This window comes from Cibotium barometz, chromosome 18 (assembly GCF_041138505.1).
Source record: "Cibotium barometz isolate CiBa-2024 chromosome 18, ASM4113850v1, whole genome shotgun sequence".
NCBI lineage: Eukaryota > Viridiplantae > Streptophyta > Polypodiopsida > Cyatheales > Cibotiaceae > Cibotium > Cibotium barometz.
This window is the reverse complement of record NC_141063.1, coordinates 39,148,519-39,165,065: the sequence shown is the minus strand read 5'-3', so window position 1 is coordinate 39,165,065 and position 16,547 is coordinate 39,148,519. Positions and strand designations below refer to the sequence as shown.

General features: G+C 41.8%; 2 protein-coding genes and 1 pseudogene across 2 annotated transcripts; 1 reads left to right on the top strand and 2 right to left on the bottom strand.

Annotated features, from left to right (window-relative positions):
• Positions 1 to 1,065: 1,065 nt before the first annotated feature.
• On the top strand, positions 1,066 to 2,604 carry LOC147629309 (uncharacterized; annotated as a pseudogene).
• Positions 2,605 to 9,830: 7,226 nt separating this feature from the next.
• On the bottom strand, positions 9,831 to 11,135 carry LOC147629308 (uncharacterized). Its single transcript, XM_086812575.1, has one exon. The coding sequence runs from the start codon at positions 11,130 to 11,132 to the stop codon at positions 9,831 to 9,833; it is 1,302 nt and encodes a 433-aa protein (XP_086668701.1). The 5' UTR covers positions 11,133 to 11,135.
• A 73-nt stretch (positions 11,136 to 11,208) lies between these two features.
• LOC147629307 (uncharacterized) lies at positions 11,209 to 12,873 on the bottom strand. Its single transcript, XM_086812567.1, has one exon. The coding sequence runs from the start codon at positions 12,871 to 12,873 to the stop codon at positions 11,209 to 11,211; it is 1,665 nt and encodes a 554-aa protein (XP_086668693.1).
• Between the last annotated feature and the right edge of the window lie 3,674 nt (positions 12,874 to 16,547).

Sequence of the window (16,547 nt, the reverse complement as noted above, 5' to 3'; positions counted from 1 at the left end):
TTCTTGGAGCGTCTTCACATGGAAAGTCTCTTTCCAAGTCGGGTGCACGAAAACGTGCCAATATGATTGTCATCAGATTTTTCGATGACCTTGATGTGCCCTCTTAGTCACGCGTGCTTGATAGTTTGCTTCAGCACTCTAGCATGGAGCGTTGTACATCGGCATTACAGATATCTAGTCCTCATTTGAGGAGGGCTACTACGCATGTTCTACATAGCTTGAGAGCTTCTTATAGCTCTATCAAGCACACGGCACACAAAGATTGTGTAGGAGCTTGTCGCACGATTCTTGTCGTGGTTTCAAGGAGCGATTCTCATGGTATGTGTATTTTATTTTATTTTTAGTGAAAGTGCTCAAATTTAATATGGAGTTTTAATGTCCCATTGAATAATGTAATGTTAAATGGAATAGTTTGCTATACAAATGCGTATGTGCTTAGGATTTCCACTTATACACATTTGTATATTGATGTTACACATTCACTTATAGTTTATTGTCAAAGTATGGTCACTTCAATGTCACATTATTTAATATGGCAGGTTTATTGCGTGCTACATCTCGCATTCTTAAAATGCAACGCAAAGCTCTTCGTTTGGGGTCTAGTAGATGGCGCAGATTGGACCTTGGAGAGGAGGGTAGCCTTTGGGGTCGTGCTCCTCGACACACGCGCCTTTTACAGCCAGAGTTGAGGGCCATGATTGAGACATTTTGGGAGGAGCATTCTCGCGTATCACCTGAGTACAAAAAGGTGTTGCATCGACGTGTTCAGCATGGAGTCTATGTGGAGCACCATGCATGCTTCCTAGAGATGACACAGACATAGCTGTACCTAGAGTTCAGGCATGTGCACCCCACCATTATTATTAGCCAGCAATCATTTGAGGCTTGCAAACCTTGGTTTGTGAGGTACTCCCAATAGCAGGACACACGTTGCACATATCATGTTTCCTTCCAGATATTGTATTCTGCATTCAGAGGTCTATTGGGCATAGTGGTAGCATACACCCTACTAGTCCTCGTAATTTTGTGCACTCCTTGCTTTGTGCATGGCGTGAGGATGGGGACATGTATCATAGGATGGCTTGTGTTTACGGGACATGTGAGGAGTGCGGAAGCCTTCGTCTTTTATAGATCCATGAGGTAGATTCTTCACATCAGGAGATGGTTAGATGGCGTCAGTATGAGTATGTTATGCATGGTGACTCTAGGAGGTTGCAATCAGTTCACCACGTCTAGATTTTATTACCACATTTCACGCAGCCATCTACCTGTTAGGAGAAAAATGGCAGGATAGGTAGTTTCGTGCTAGCATCACGCACTTTTCGATTGGTACAGTTGTCTCAGTGGTGGACTTTGCGGAGAATTATACCTTTGCACCACAACAGGAGATACAGTCAGAGTATTACTTCTCTGAGTAGGTTTTTTTACAACCCAATCCTCTTGTCTATTGAATGTGATTTTTTTGTTTGCTTATTGTATGTGATTTTTTTGTTTGCTTATTGTATGTGATTTTTTTGTGTGCTTATTGTATTTTTCTAAGTCTAACATTTGTGTTTGTTGTCCCCCACTAGGTTGCCATTATGGTTCATATTAGCTATCGACATGCCCAGTTGGATGAGGATGGTGTACAGAGCACTCTAGAGGAGAGAGTGATGGTGTACAGAGTTGGATGAGGATGGTGTACAGAGCACTCTAGAGGAGAGAGTGATCATTCGCGAGTATCACTTCTACATTAATGATGATCGCTCTCACAGTGCACATTTTGTGCAACGTTGTTTTCATCATCATGACAGTTGGATGTGCGAGCATGGCATCACTTGCACACAGTGATGGATATGGTCAGATGGATGTGGAGCACAGTTTAAAAGTGCTCGTTAGTTTTTTGGGCTCTACAGGTGGCATTGTCATACAGGAGTGCAGGTTCTATGGAGCTTCTTCGAGACTGGGCATGGGAAGGGTGAACATGATGGTCCAGGTGCTTGTATCCAACGGGCTCTTAGGCATCACTAGCTTCGACATGATAGTGAGCGTTTTTGAGATGCTCGACAAGTGGTAGATTGGTGTACAGATCATATGTCCACTAGTGCTGCATCCTCATTCCCTACACGTCATGGTAGGAATGTACGACGTTTTTTTTGGTGTATTGATGGGGCTGACATTGATACTAGTGGATTGGATTGTGGTACTGTTGATGACACACTCAAATTGCATAGCATCAGGAGCTCATCATACAGTGATCCCACGATATTCACTAGAAAATATGCATGTTTTTGTGAGGGTTTTCTTGATGGTGTTTGGCACTCATGCCAAAATACAGAGTGGGCTGATGCATGGTTTGAGCAGGTTTTGACTCCCCTACAGGTACGACAGATTGAGCCATCAGCAGCCATTCTTGCTATCGGCTAGGGACAGCATAGTACAGATTATGACTCTTTGACAGATTATCTTCAGCAGGGCGATGTTTTTTACTATCATTGCACCAAATAGGAATGAGGAGCATGTTGACTACTACGTTCTACGATGCACTAGGTCAAAGTGCACACTCACAGAGGATACGTAGGATGACTTTGGCTTCGAGTTTCAGAGGCATAGTGTAGTTGTGTATAGTAGATATTATGCAGAGGTTGCCACCCGTGCTAGAGCCATTGTTTTCTCTCAGTATGAGTGGAAGCTGAAGGAAGCCATTATGTACTCCCACCTCGTTCTTGCTGTGAAACTTTATCTTCGTCGAGTTCACAGCAAGAAGTGAGACGGTAGTTTGTATCCCCCTATATGTTATTTTATACTACATCTCCTTTTGTACTTTTGTAGCAGTTGTGTCTCATTATTCTACTCCATGACCTTGGTATTGTAATATGATCTTTTGTTCATGCTATTGTCCAATTGTTTCCATTCTCATAGTATTTGTGCAATGCCATCTTTTTTGTAAATTTCATTTTATTTTGTTCATTTTCTATATTTTGCCCCGAAAGTGAGATGATGTTCGCCCAAATCGTCATTTTCTACGTAGGGAATCTTCGCGTTTGTGAAAAAAGCGACCATTTAGGCGTACCCATCCCACATTCGGGGGTGAAACTTTGCACGTGTGTCTATGGGGAAGAGATGGACACGCGTGCAAAGTTTCGCCCCCATCCCACTCCGAATGTGGGATGGGGTTCGCCCACATCGTCACTTTTTACGTAGGGAATCTTCGCGTTTGTGAAGTAAAAAGCGACGATTTAGGCGCACCCCATCCCACATTCGATGTTCGATGGGGGTGAAACTTTGCACGTATGTCTATGGGGATGGGATGGACACGCGTGCAAAGTTTCACTCCCATCCGACACCGAATGTGGGATGGGGTTCGTCCAAATCTTTGTTTTTTATGTAGGGAATCTTCGCCTTTGTGAAGTAAAAAGCGACGATTTAGGCGCACCCCATCCCACATTCGATGTCCGATGGGGGTGAAACTTTGCATGCGTCTCTATGGGGATGGGATGGACACATATGCAAAGTTTCACCCCCATCCGACATCGAATATGGGATGGGGTTCGCCCAAATCGTCACTTTTTACGTAGGGAATCCCCGCGTTTGTGAAGTCAAAAGCGACGATTTAGGCGCACCCCATCCCACATTCGATGTCCGATGGGGGTGAAACTTTGCACGTGTGTCTATGGGGATGGGGTGGACACGCGTGCAAAGTTTCGCTCCCATCTGACAGCGAATGTGGAATGGGGTTCGCCCACATCGTCGTTTTTTACATAGGGAATCCCCACGTTTGTGCAGTAAAAAGCGACGATTTAGGCACACCCCATCCCACATTCGATGTGCGATGGGGGTAAAACTTTGCACACGTTTCTATGGGGATGGGATGGACATGGGTGCAAAGTTTCGCCCCCATCCGACATCGAATGTGGGTTGGGGTTCGCCCAAATCATCGTTCTTTGCACGCATGTCTATGGGGATGGGATGGACCTGCGTGCAAAGTTTCGCCCCCATCCGACACCGAATGTGGGATGGGGTTCGCCCAAGTCGACGTTTTTTACGTAGGGAATCCCCGCGTTTGTGAAGTAAAAAGCGATGATTTAGCGCACCCCATCCCACATTCGATGTCCGATGCGGGTGAAACTTTGCACGCGAGTCTATGGGGATGGGATGGACATGCGTGCAAAGTTTCGCCCCCATCCGACACCGAATATGGGATGGGGTTCGCCCAAATCGTCACTTTTTACGTAGGGAATCCCTGCGTTTGTGAAGTAAAAAGCGATGATTTAGGCGCACCCCATCCCACATTCCATGTCCGATGGGGGTGAGACTTTGCACGCGTGTCTATGGGGATGGGATGGACATGCGTGCAAAGTTTCGCCCCCATCCGACACCAAATATGGGACGGGGTTCGTCCAAATCGTCACTTTTTACGTAGGGAATCCCCGCGTTTCTGAAGTAAAAAGCGACAATTTAGGTGCACCCCATCCCACATTCGATGTTCGATTTTGCACGCGTGTCTGTGGGGATGGGATGGACATGCGTGCAAAGTTTCGCCCTGTGAGACTAGTGGATGTGAGCCATGCGTGCAAAGTTTCGCCCTGTGAGACTAGTGGATGTGAGCCATGCGTTTAACCACCCAACCATGACCTTATATAGCCCCTGGCTGGCCCATGGCCCTTTCACACTAAGGACGCCCACTTAACTGCATGGCAGGACCCGTGTCCTCACATTACCCCCCCTTGGAAAAATGTTTTCGTCCTCGAAAACAAAGGTAGGGAATTACTTCTTAAGCGCAGAGACTTTCTTCCTAAGTGGAACCTTCTTCAGATCTTTCTATCCACTTGACTAACACCCTTGTGTTTACCAAAACCTAGGTGACAACTGAGCCACTAGTCCAGTCTTCAAATTATCTGAATGCTCTCAGACCATAAGACAACCTCTTTCTCCTCCTGCTAAAGTAACGAGATAGTGATGCTAATCTATGTACTTCTTGCAACTCTCCTGAGCTTACATCAGTTACTAGTTGTTTATTATCAATTTTGGGTGATGAAGCCAAAAGAATAACCCTACTGCTAACTGCCTGAATGATACGTATAGACCATAAAGTTTATAAATATGTTTTATAAACAATCTTGCAAGTTTTGGTCGCCTAACCGTCTATAACGGCGGTGTCGTAACCGTCATTTCCTATGGGAATAAATTGACACATCTTGTAAGATAGTCTCCCGGACTCATAAGTGGTAATCTTACTATAACATTCATAAAGATTCGTTCAAATACTTTGTGTAATCTCGAATGTTTACCACAGGCCACCTTCCTCAGGGTGCTTTAGCTTCTTCTGTTAACTCTGTTGGCACTCTAGTACGTACTCTTGAACATCATGATGCAACTCTGGCCAGAACATCATGACGTAATCCTTGCCGAAAACTATCGCCTTCCCAGAGCATACGTTAGTAATGCCTGGATCAACAGCGTATGGACTATCATGTGACACTCTCTTCACAAAGGTGGGCATGCCTGATGACTCAGTCCATTGGCTCTCCTACTCACCTCTTGTGAAGTAGTAGCCACCTTATAAGCTCATCCTACAAGAGGGTAGAGCCCTGTGGGGAGGATCTCTGCACTTGCAACATCATGTAAATGTGAGGGATCCCTTCAAAACTTGGCTCCACACTTTCTCGTAAACTTCAAGAATCTCAGCTCTTGTAGCCGTTCGATTCTTACAATGTATCTGGGTAGTATACGATTTGATACTTTTACGATCAATCACTACCTCTAACTTTAACACTTTCTCGTGAAGTTTAGCTCTTAGCTCGTGAATTTTAGCTCTTTTGCTAACCTTCCAAACCAATGAAAAGAAGTGTACTGTTATACCCAAATCGTGGTGTCCCATTCCACCAATGTAACCAGGGTTGAGAGTATTTAATGTCCCATACCATTAAATATTATCAACAAGGATTACGATAGATTTTAAGAGTATTTAATGTCCCATACCATTAAATATTCCCAATAGCTAACAATGATTACAACTGATAAGAGTATTTAATGTCCCATACCATTAAATATTCTCACAATCATTGTTAGGTATAATAGCCAACTGCTTCCCCTGTTCGATCACTGATTAGACTTCACATCATCTTGTTTACCAAAATGAGTAACCCAACTGTAAAACAAATAGTGAGACAAAAATACTTATTGAATTAAATCTGCTTCTAGTAAATAAAGAAAACTCCCTATTACATAAAAGAGGCACACTGGCTATCTACAATGTATGACCCAAAAATATTCATGACTGGAATATAAAGGATGTCCTAATCCTTACTCTTAGCAGTCTCCGCCTGCTTGCCTTGCAAAAAAGGATAATCTTTCTTTGTGTGTTGATCAGACATACACACAAAGCACAAATTATTCTTCTTGGCACGTTCAAATTCGGCATAAGAGAGAGGCCCTCTTCGAGCATCTCATGCTTGTTTAGGCATCTTGGTCTCGTGCTTATGTGGCAAGGTTCTTCGCTTATTTTCGTTGAAACGCTGTGGAGAACGACTCCGCCAGGTGCTCTTTGCAATAGATGGTGTGCCCTGTTTATCTTGATCATCATCAAAATTTTGAGCGTAAGTTGAAAGTCGTCCAGATTGTCCAACTTGAGAATAATCTCTCTATACGAAGAGATGTACTGTGTGAGAGACATGTCAGTCATACTGTAATGATCCCACGCCTTCCAATTCTTTGCCTGTTCATTGTCTGACAAGATTTCTTTGAAAAAAACCTCCTAAAACTCGTTCCATGTCTTGGGACGAGCAATGAGTGAAAAAGCCATCCACCACTTATAGGCCTTGCCTTTAAGTGATAGACTTGTTTTTGTAGCCTTGGCATGGTCTGGGGTACCTCGTAGGCGATGAATATCTCCCCACTTAAATAAAAAGGTGTTCACCGCGTCCTTGTTGTGGTCTCGTTCCTCACCTTTGTACTCCGGAATTGTCACGTTCTTCAGGTGAAGAGGCGTATATTCTGCTACCACCGGAGTAACTGTTGGCCTTGCCATGACAGTTGCATGCATGTGCTGTGTCTTGAACCTGCTTGTCCATGAAAGCCCGAATGAGGTCCGTCAGTGCTGTAATATTCTGGTTCATCGTAGTGAAGTTTTTCTCGAGTGCCGCTTGACGCATTTCCAGAGCCGTAGAAGCTCGGTCATGCTTGTACAGCGTGTCATCTAAACTATCATCCATATAAGTGTCATCATTGCCGAGCGCGGCTCCAGACGGTACATTAATGTCATCGATCACCGGTGCCTCCGTGGTGAACACAAGGGATGGTTGACAAGTGCTAGCCATAGGCGATCAGTTGCGTGCTCAAATTTGCTTGTGTGCTGGGGCTGGAACGTACACCTCTCGTAGAATTGCTTGCTTTTATGCTGGCTAGATGACGCGTAAAACCCCTTGCTGAAGTTTTTCACTTGTGCACTCAAGCAACGCTGTGCTTGTTGAAATATACAACCTTGCTTGTATGTTTGGGTTGTGGAAAATAATGACTTTTTGGCTTCCCTTATATAGGGACTTTGAGAAAAAGCAGTATGCTTTATTGAAGCTTAAAAAGCTCTTAGCTTTTCAAGTGTGCTTTTTTGGTCCTTGTGAAACTTGCTTTTAGCTACAAAAAAGCAAGATAAATCAGACAAAACGTATGAAAAGAACTTTTACCTGTACGCATGGAGGTAAAATGCGAGTTGGAGACCGTTGGCCCACGGCCGTGTACGCAGCTACACATGCTTTGTGCTCATGGAGCTTGGCTACGGCGCATGTGTGCTGCTGCACTTCGTCTTGTGATGCATGGGAACAAGGAAAGAAATAAAGCTTAAAAGCTTTAAGCTTTAAAAATAAAAAAAAACTCAACAGCAGCAGCGATGGCGGCGGCACGAGAGGGAAGAAGCGCTCGATCCAGCCTGGGCGATCGTTTTCTAGACGAACTGCATAAACGAAAATCGTAGAAACTGCTGTGGCGCTCCTATTTGGTGCCAGTCTGCAGCGTTTCCGTGAACATCCATCTCCTCCCCGGGGGATTCACTCTTCATTAAAGGGGGACGTCACCTGCGTGCATGAACTTCAAGAAAACCCCCTATTTAAGATCCATGTAGGATTATAAAACACCCCTATTTAAGCTTATAAGGTACAAGAAAAAGTCTAGTGTCCCCCCCCTTTCCTTAAACCTACGTCAAGATGGCTATCCTATTTTGTCAAACAACAAGACTATAAGACGGCTATCGTATTTTGTCAAACATCCATCTGTCATCCGCACACCCTCCGCACACCCTCCGCACACTTGTTACCATACATGGTTAGCATGGTGGTTCTTGATTCAAGCCTAATAATGATGATAACATCATTTGTTAAAGTTACATCTATCAAAATAGATGTTCTTGATTCATGCCTAATAGTGATGATAAGAGCACTCATTTGTTGGCACTACATCCATTACATGCTAATCACCTACATCGACATGCTAACCAAGGCAACATTATACCATTTTGCATACGTATTGGCTGTACATCTACAAAGAGTATACATATCCACCAATGTATTTCCATACGTAAAGCTCTTGAAATACTATCAAGATGTCTTTTCAAGTAAGCCTAGCCTCCTTCCTTGCCCAATACATATTCTCCAAGTATGTTGGAGGAACAGATACGAGGTATGATGATCCTTTTAATGGACAAGGCTATAAGTGGCATAGCTTGGGCATCCCTTAATCCCATCTCCTCTAATCCTCAATGGGAGCAATAGGTGTAGCTGGCCTTATCGAAGCTAGCTACATATCATATGCATTACCTCCTTACAAAGGTGTAGCAGAAGCAATAACTAGATCTACAAGACAAGCCTCATCACCTCTAACATAGCCCCATATACTCTTACCAACTAACGCATTATTCACCATAAAACTCCACATGGAATACTTGGTTCCATTCAATTTATCCTCCCAGGCCAAAACTTCAAACACGTCTCCCGAATTTAGATTCGGATTTTGATTCTGAACCATCTTAGATGTATGCATAAACTCCACTGATTCACATGCTATGAATGGTATTGCACCAACAAAATCACATTAACCCACTAGCCAATGCTTGGTTAAACAATGCACAAACCTCACTGAACTTCCAATGCAGACCTGTACTTGCAAAACATGAACTAATTTGAATGTTGTATTGCCAAATACAGAGGTAAACAGCTCCAAATCCTTTCCCATAATTGGCAACAGTCTCTAAACCTGCTCAGAATAGTGTAGATAGCAACTACATTCACTGTTATTGGGGCGGACAAGCTAGAAAGCTGTAGTATAAGAATGATTACACACTAACATAAACAAGTGTCTTCTCCCTTAAAAAACAAACACTAGAATGAAAAAGCTGAAAAGCATCTTGGATGTTTAATAGCAGCAAATATGAAGTTACACAAGAGTAACACCTGAACAATCCATGAATCTAAACCAAAATTTGATAGAGTAGAAAACATAAAATGCATCTTGAATGTTTACTAGAAAAACTAAAAATTAAACAAGAGTAACACCCGAACAATCCATGTCTATAATCCATAAGTTTAGCATTGACACATCTATGGGCATCTTCTCATAAATGCTGCATCATGCCACATAGCTTGCCAACAAATTTATCCTACAAAACAAACATAAGCTCCCTGTCAAGTTACATGCTGCAAACCTAGGATCCCTATGTGATAAGAAGGATTGAAAGCACATTAACAAAAACATATGTTCCCTTCATCTACATCAGAGATTGGAGCAGTAGGGCTGCAAATGGACTAGGAAGGAGGGAAGGGAAGGGAAGGGACAATTTCAAAATGGATAAACTTTACAAAAATTTAAAAAATAGAAAATGTACCTTTTCTGCCCTGCACATATTCATTGAAAAGTTTGTAGTCATTCTCATCAAGATGGTATTTCTTTGTTTGTCGATCATAGTTGAGATTGGCCAAGGCTATTATAGATTCCAAATCCACACATTGGTTGTCAACAAGGTCATATGTGTAGGTCCTAGTTCCCTTTGCTTGTTGATACCATGACAAATGAATTTGAACATTCAAAGGCCTATCCAATAGATCAAAGGGGCCTCTTGTCTCTTTTAGACAATTTCCAACCTTTCTCCTCATGCTTGCCACCCTTCCAAGGTACCACATGCCGTTTACAGCACCCTTACTAGTATTCCCAGCTTTTCCTTTTCCTCTTGTCTTTTTGTTTGCATTTATTGATGTGCTTTCAAACAATACTGCACAATCAGATCCTATACCAAGACATGTTCCTGTATGAATCATTGCCTTCTTCTCCAAAGAAAAATACACTCCACTTTTCACCCTTGTTAATCTATCTTTAGATAGTGTGGGATTTCCATTCAATTGGCTGACAAGTGTGCTTTTAGAAATGGCTTTCCCATCCACTTCAACAAATGGCGATATTTCACTAACCACCTTCTCCTCCTCATCAATTAGACAATCAATCACATGACGAAGCTCACTTTCACTAGTAATTTCCTCATCCACCAGATCACCTCGAACACCACTATCAAAGTGATTATCTTCATCTAAAAGTAGAACATCATCCAATGATTCATCTTCATCCACATATTCAAGATTAGGGTTGAAGAGTTCTAAGAGATCTCCCTCCTCCCATGAGTCATTCCAAGAAGTTTCATCGTGCATACCAAGTGTCTCACTTATGGCCTTTGCTTCTAATAATCCCTCTTTCAATGCAGATACCATATGGTTGTCACTACTCACACAAGCATAGTCTCCCAGGTTGGCCAAAGGAGTGCCATTCTCCTTTTCCAAAGTAGCCCATATATTTTCTTGTTTAGAATGAGCTGCTGGAAATTTAAGAATTGAACCTGCTTGAAACTCTGCTATTCTATTAAGTGCTCCGGTACTACTCAGCAAATCAAAGCCATCATAGCATCTTTCATTCCGAACCATTCCACCCACCTTGCTGAAAAAATTCTCACATGCATCCGATCCCGTGCAAGAAAGGGGTACGTGCAAGTGAGGATGCTTTTCCCTAAAGGTCTTTATCAAGAGAACCACAAAGTGACATGACAATTGAATGTCAATGAATGTTTCTCTACTGATAAAGTTTTGCTTTAGGGAGTATGCATCATGCTTAGTGATCCACATGCGCCAAATCCTACATATAGAAAGAACCATGAGTATTAGCCACATCAACCTTGGAAATACGTTCAAAATCCTTTATTCATATATCACTAATAGCAATGGTAGCAACTTCTGCATACCTGAAAAAGAAAGACACCTTTCCTGCAGCTTTCACACGACCATACAAGTCTAAGGTAGGTGATAAGAAAATATCAATGTAAGATGCTACTATTGATAAGTACATACGTGTGCCCAATGTCCGCTCTTTGTGAGCACCATAGCCTTCTTGTAATAACTTCAAACACTTTTGTACTTTCTTTGCAGCAATCCTTTGTGCAGCTCTCCAATTTTGTCTATCCTTCCTCTCAATATCCCCTTCTTGCAAGCCATGTTCATCAACCTTGAATAATTGATATACAATTGCTACATGATTCAAAGTCACAAGCTCTCTACCAAGTACCAACCTTCTAGATGCACTATCCAAAGGATTGATAAGTTTCTTTCCATTATGGATATAGTCTTGATCATGCAAACCACTGATACTCCCATCAAATGTGATGTGTGCTGTAAAGGGCCAACCCTTCCAAGGAATGCACAACCTGGGACCTTGACAAGAAGAGTAATCTTGCAACATCAACTTTCTGCGCCTACTATCCCCATCTGAAGCATGTCCTATCAATGGACCTACCACATCCCTTAGAAAAATGTTCCAAGAAAGCTGAATGCTCTCCCACTGTTCTCTGACAAACATGGAATCAAACCTATTACATGTCAATTGCACCAATATAACTAGCTTTGGCAAGAATTCAAGAAGAGGATTCACTATCAATACCCTTGCATAATGAGCAATCACATTATGTTGAAAAGCGTCCACAACTCTAAGATATCCATCTTGACCATCACCAACTTGCACGACAAAGTCTGGAATGCAAGTGTGTTCTAGCTTTTTACCACAAAAGCCAACCAAATTATCATCACGTGCCACCCATCTCACCATTCTTTTCACAACTGTTTCATCCTCAGCTAGAAGAACTGGCACACTACCCAAGGGTATACCTTTCTTCATCATGTGACAAGTGTAAACTTCTCTTGCATGTTGAAATATATCCTCTTGTAAACCAGTTCGAAAGAAAAGTGCTTTTCTTGTGGACCTCATTGTGGTGGACATGTGTGGACCTCCAAGGTTAAGTGATAAGAAATTATGCAACCTTGTCCCTCCCCATATCTTGACAGTCTCAAATAATTCCTTTGTTGTATTGGAATATCTCTTCCCTTGACCTACTCTTGAAATGTTTTGTGAAATGTCAACAAAGAAGTTCCACAATGCCTTCTTTCCCTCAAATAGACCTAGCTCATGAGCATTGATTATATCTTGACAAAATTTTCTAACATCTTTCCTCACCATGGCTTCCATAGTGCTCTCCCGAAGACTTCTAACCTTCACGCTCAATGCAACAACTTCAGTTCTTGTGAATGCTATCTCCTTCTTCAATACCCGAACCATTGTGGACTTTGTTTTTGCTACTCTCAATAACTCTAAATGAGTCAAATAATCTAACCGTCTACCACCTCCTGTGTCTCTTGATCCACGAGTATCTGAAGATCGAATTTGTCGATACACTCGCATGCGAAAGTCTCGTTCTTTAGGAATAGTAGCACATGCACCACATTGCAAATTATCAAAGTATGTTCCCTCCAAACATATCCGCTTGCAATCCTTATGACGGAAAGTGCCATTAATTTCAATGAACTCTGTTGTCCCCATCATAATTGTTGCCTTAGTTGCTGGCTCATTGTGCCATTTGCCACCTCCTTTACTATCATCCAAAAAGGGCTTCAAGTCAACCACATTCCCATCATAGTTATATGACCCTTGCCAAAAACCCCAACACAAGGTTGCAAGCAAGCTACTCCCTATGAGCAAAGGAGGAATCTGTTAAGTTCCCAATAGACTTGATGGAGAGAGAGCCAAAAGCCATATGACTAGCTACACCTAACATCTCTATAAAAAAACAGAAATAGTGATTGAAAATAGAAGCTTGAAAATTTGCCTAATGGAGAGAGAGCCAAAAGCCATATGACTAGCTACACCTAACATCTCTATAAAAAATCAAAAATAATGATTGAAAATAGAAGCATATGAGAAATACCTGATGGCTTTCGTGATGCATTGGCAGTTTGCAAGGTGTCATTGTCTATAAGAAAACATTACAATAGAGCATAAGAAAAAATGTTCACTTGGAAAATACAAAACTGATGGAAAACACAGCTAGAACATGTGAGTTTTACCTTTAGCGGAACATTTCTTGAAAAAACCACTTAGATCTCTTTGCTTCTTATCTATAATTGTCACCTTGGATGGGCGACCACCAGCCCTCTTCACTTGATTACTAGAATCAATGCCACTAGCCTTTGTGATATGTAGCTTGGATTTCATATGCTCAATCATGCATTGTCGTAGAGATCCTGTCTTTGGAAATAGTGGTATCCACTTGTTATCTAGCATGCAGCTTATATAGACTTTTGATAGAGTGCTATAATCTCCAATAGTCTCTGTTACTAGTTGAAACACCACGTTACTCTCACTTGCAAAGGTTGAAACCTCCAACATTGCTTCATTTACTTTTTCTTTTCCTAATTCCATAATGTCATCCAATGAACCAAGGCTGTCTTTTCTATGGCTCTCTTGCTCACATAACCCAATAATCCTCATATGGGATGCTGAGTTGATGTGTGAGTGTGTGTAATTATACAAAGTGTCAGGACCCCCTTGACCATAAGAGCAATCACACTCCTCACACCAAATCTGAAACAATGCTTTACCATCCTTGTCCTTTGACATGAGCTCAAATCTATCATGTCGGCCTTTTGCTCTTAACTTTTCTTTGGCTATCTTAATCTCCCTCTGCCATTTTTTGACCTCAGATGGTGTTTCAAGGTGACTCTTCAATCGATTCTTAGAAACACTACCACACGTAGTCGAATCATCCACCATATTGTAGCTTTCACACCCTTGAGCAAGATCATGCATACATAAATCTGGAGACACTGTACACTTTGGCTGCATTTTATTGCTATCTCCAACTGAGTCCACTTTTTGGCGTTTGCCTTGTGTATCATATTCCATTTTCAATTGGATGGTTACTTCTGCAGCATCAACTATCCATCTCTCCTCTTGCTTGGCCCCTATTGGAATTTTCCTAGATCCTCCCAAAAATATAAACTCATCTATGATGAGATTATCAAGGATGATCTCTTCTCTCAAGTCCTTGTAGGTACCACCGGTTTTAAGATGAACATATCCCAACACATGATTTTCAGCCATACCCTCATCTAACACAATCACAATATCATGCCTCTCCATACTCCTATAAAAGGGCTAGATAACAAAAAGGTGCCCAACAAGATAATCTCAAATGGATAGCAAAACCTGTTGTAAAGTAAAGAAAATGAGGAAAAAATTACAGCAAAACCATCATTAACATGTTTAAAATGAAGGATGAAATGGACATAAAACCTGGAGCAAAGTATGGAAGAATTAGAGCTGCTTCAAGCCAACAATCTCCTTTCGAAGCTTACAGCTACTCTAGCAACTAGTAACAAATTACAGCACCTGTAAACAAATTCCAACCAAAAACATGTGAGTTGAAGTAGAAACATAGGCCTTCTCAATGCATTATTTGCAGTAGCAGCAAAACCTGTTGTAAAGTAAAGGAAATGAGGAACAAATTACAGCAAAATCATCATTAACTTCCAGGCCCAAATAGTAGAGTAATCTGCAAACTCCAACGCTGAAATACCAGTAGGGATATTCGAGGTAACGGGAGGTGGGAGATAGTCAAACTGGAAGGTACGATGTACTACCTGGCTGCCAGGGCAATGGAGGTTGAAGAGGCAAAAGTACAGGGCATAAGATAGGGCAAAAGTCACGTGCAGGATAGGAAACCCATTTTCCCGCTCTTCCCCATTTCCCCCCTCCATTTTTGGGGATAAAATTGGCTCCATTTCACCATGGTTAAGAAAACATATGGTTAAAGTTACATTCGTGGGTGAGTATGGTCAACCGTGTGAAAAGCCCTCACTCATGGGATAGGCCACATGTGTACACATACTTGGGAGGGCAAGTAATTTCTACTTTTGTTGGCAAGCCAACTAACCTAATTACTTTATAACATCTTTTCCAAGCCCAAATCTATCATGGTTTCCTTAGTTATTAGGTTCACCACCGCTGATCCATAGTGTATTAAGGCATTTGTAATGGTGTCCTTCAATGCACATCTTTGCTTTGATAGTTCTAGGGTCATCGTCTCTCATAGATTGTCCCAAGACTTACACATAGCGGTCACATGACTTCCTTCCTATCACAAATTCTGAATGAAGGGTTCTATTAAGAAATTCACTATTCAAATAGCGGTCACACAGTCGCAATATTGAAAAGACACATGTATATTACACTACTATAGACACTAGAATAAAATAGTAAACCTATATTAAAGAGAGAATGATTTAATGATATATTTGTTTTATATTATGAAAGACTATTTATATCATGACTTACAAGGTTGGATCTCAAGTTCCTTGATTTGAACCACCCTTAAAACCCATATTCTTGGATCTACAACATTGGGACTCCATGTAGCCTTCCATTACTCCATTTTTTATTTAATCCTCTGATAGATAGTCTCTTTGTCTTTGGGTGATTGGGCAATTTTGCAAAGTGTGCAAAGCAAAGTGTACTAGAAAGATAGAGTAAATATTTACAAATGCCAAAAGAGAATAAGGACAACTTAGGAGAACCAGCTTGTGGTCAAAATCAAAGAGTGAAAGAGTGAGAGGGTATAGGTGTGGGTGTGGTGGTGTTCATGTGGCCATGTTATGCTTAATTTGCTTGTAGGAATGCATTACTATGGAACATTTCTTACACCTTTTTCCATAGCCTTTTCTCTTATTTTCTCTAAACATTAGCCCCTTTAATTAGCCGCGATTAGTTCTTTGATTACCATAATTAACAATAAGAATCACCATCAATGAAGGAGACCTAGTGTTAGTTTTGGGCTTAGTTCATGAACACCCAGTGAGACTGACTTATCAAATGAGTATTTGTGTGTCATTTCTACATCTACATCTAGGGTAAAGATTAGTACCCCCCCTCTCCCCCCCCCCCCTAACTTAAATTTAAGATTAGCCAAAACATAAAAGGGCCCCCACCCCTAATGTATAAGCTTATGCATCATCTGCAAAAAACCCCCCTAGTGTACACTCACGTGATATCGTAAGGTTCCCCTTCTGAATCCCCCGGGATCTCCTCCCTCCATGGCCACAAGTTGGGTTTCCCGCACGGCACTCAGTGCTAGAAGAAAGCACTAGAGTGCTTGAAAAAAGCTATGCGACCTCTCATGCGCAGAGAAGATGGCATGAGCGTTAGCGTACGTGAGTCCC

Coding starts and splice junctions, on each gene's coding strand:
- LOC147629308 (XM_086812575.1), bottom strand. CDS start 11,132: ATGTGGATCACTAAGCATGATGCATACTCCCTAAAGCAAAACTTTATC.
- LOC147629307 (XM_086812567.1), bottom strand. CDS start 12,873: ATGGGGACAACAGAGTTCATTGAAATTAATGGCACTTTCCGTCATAAG.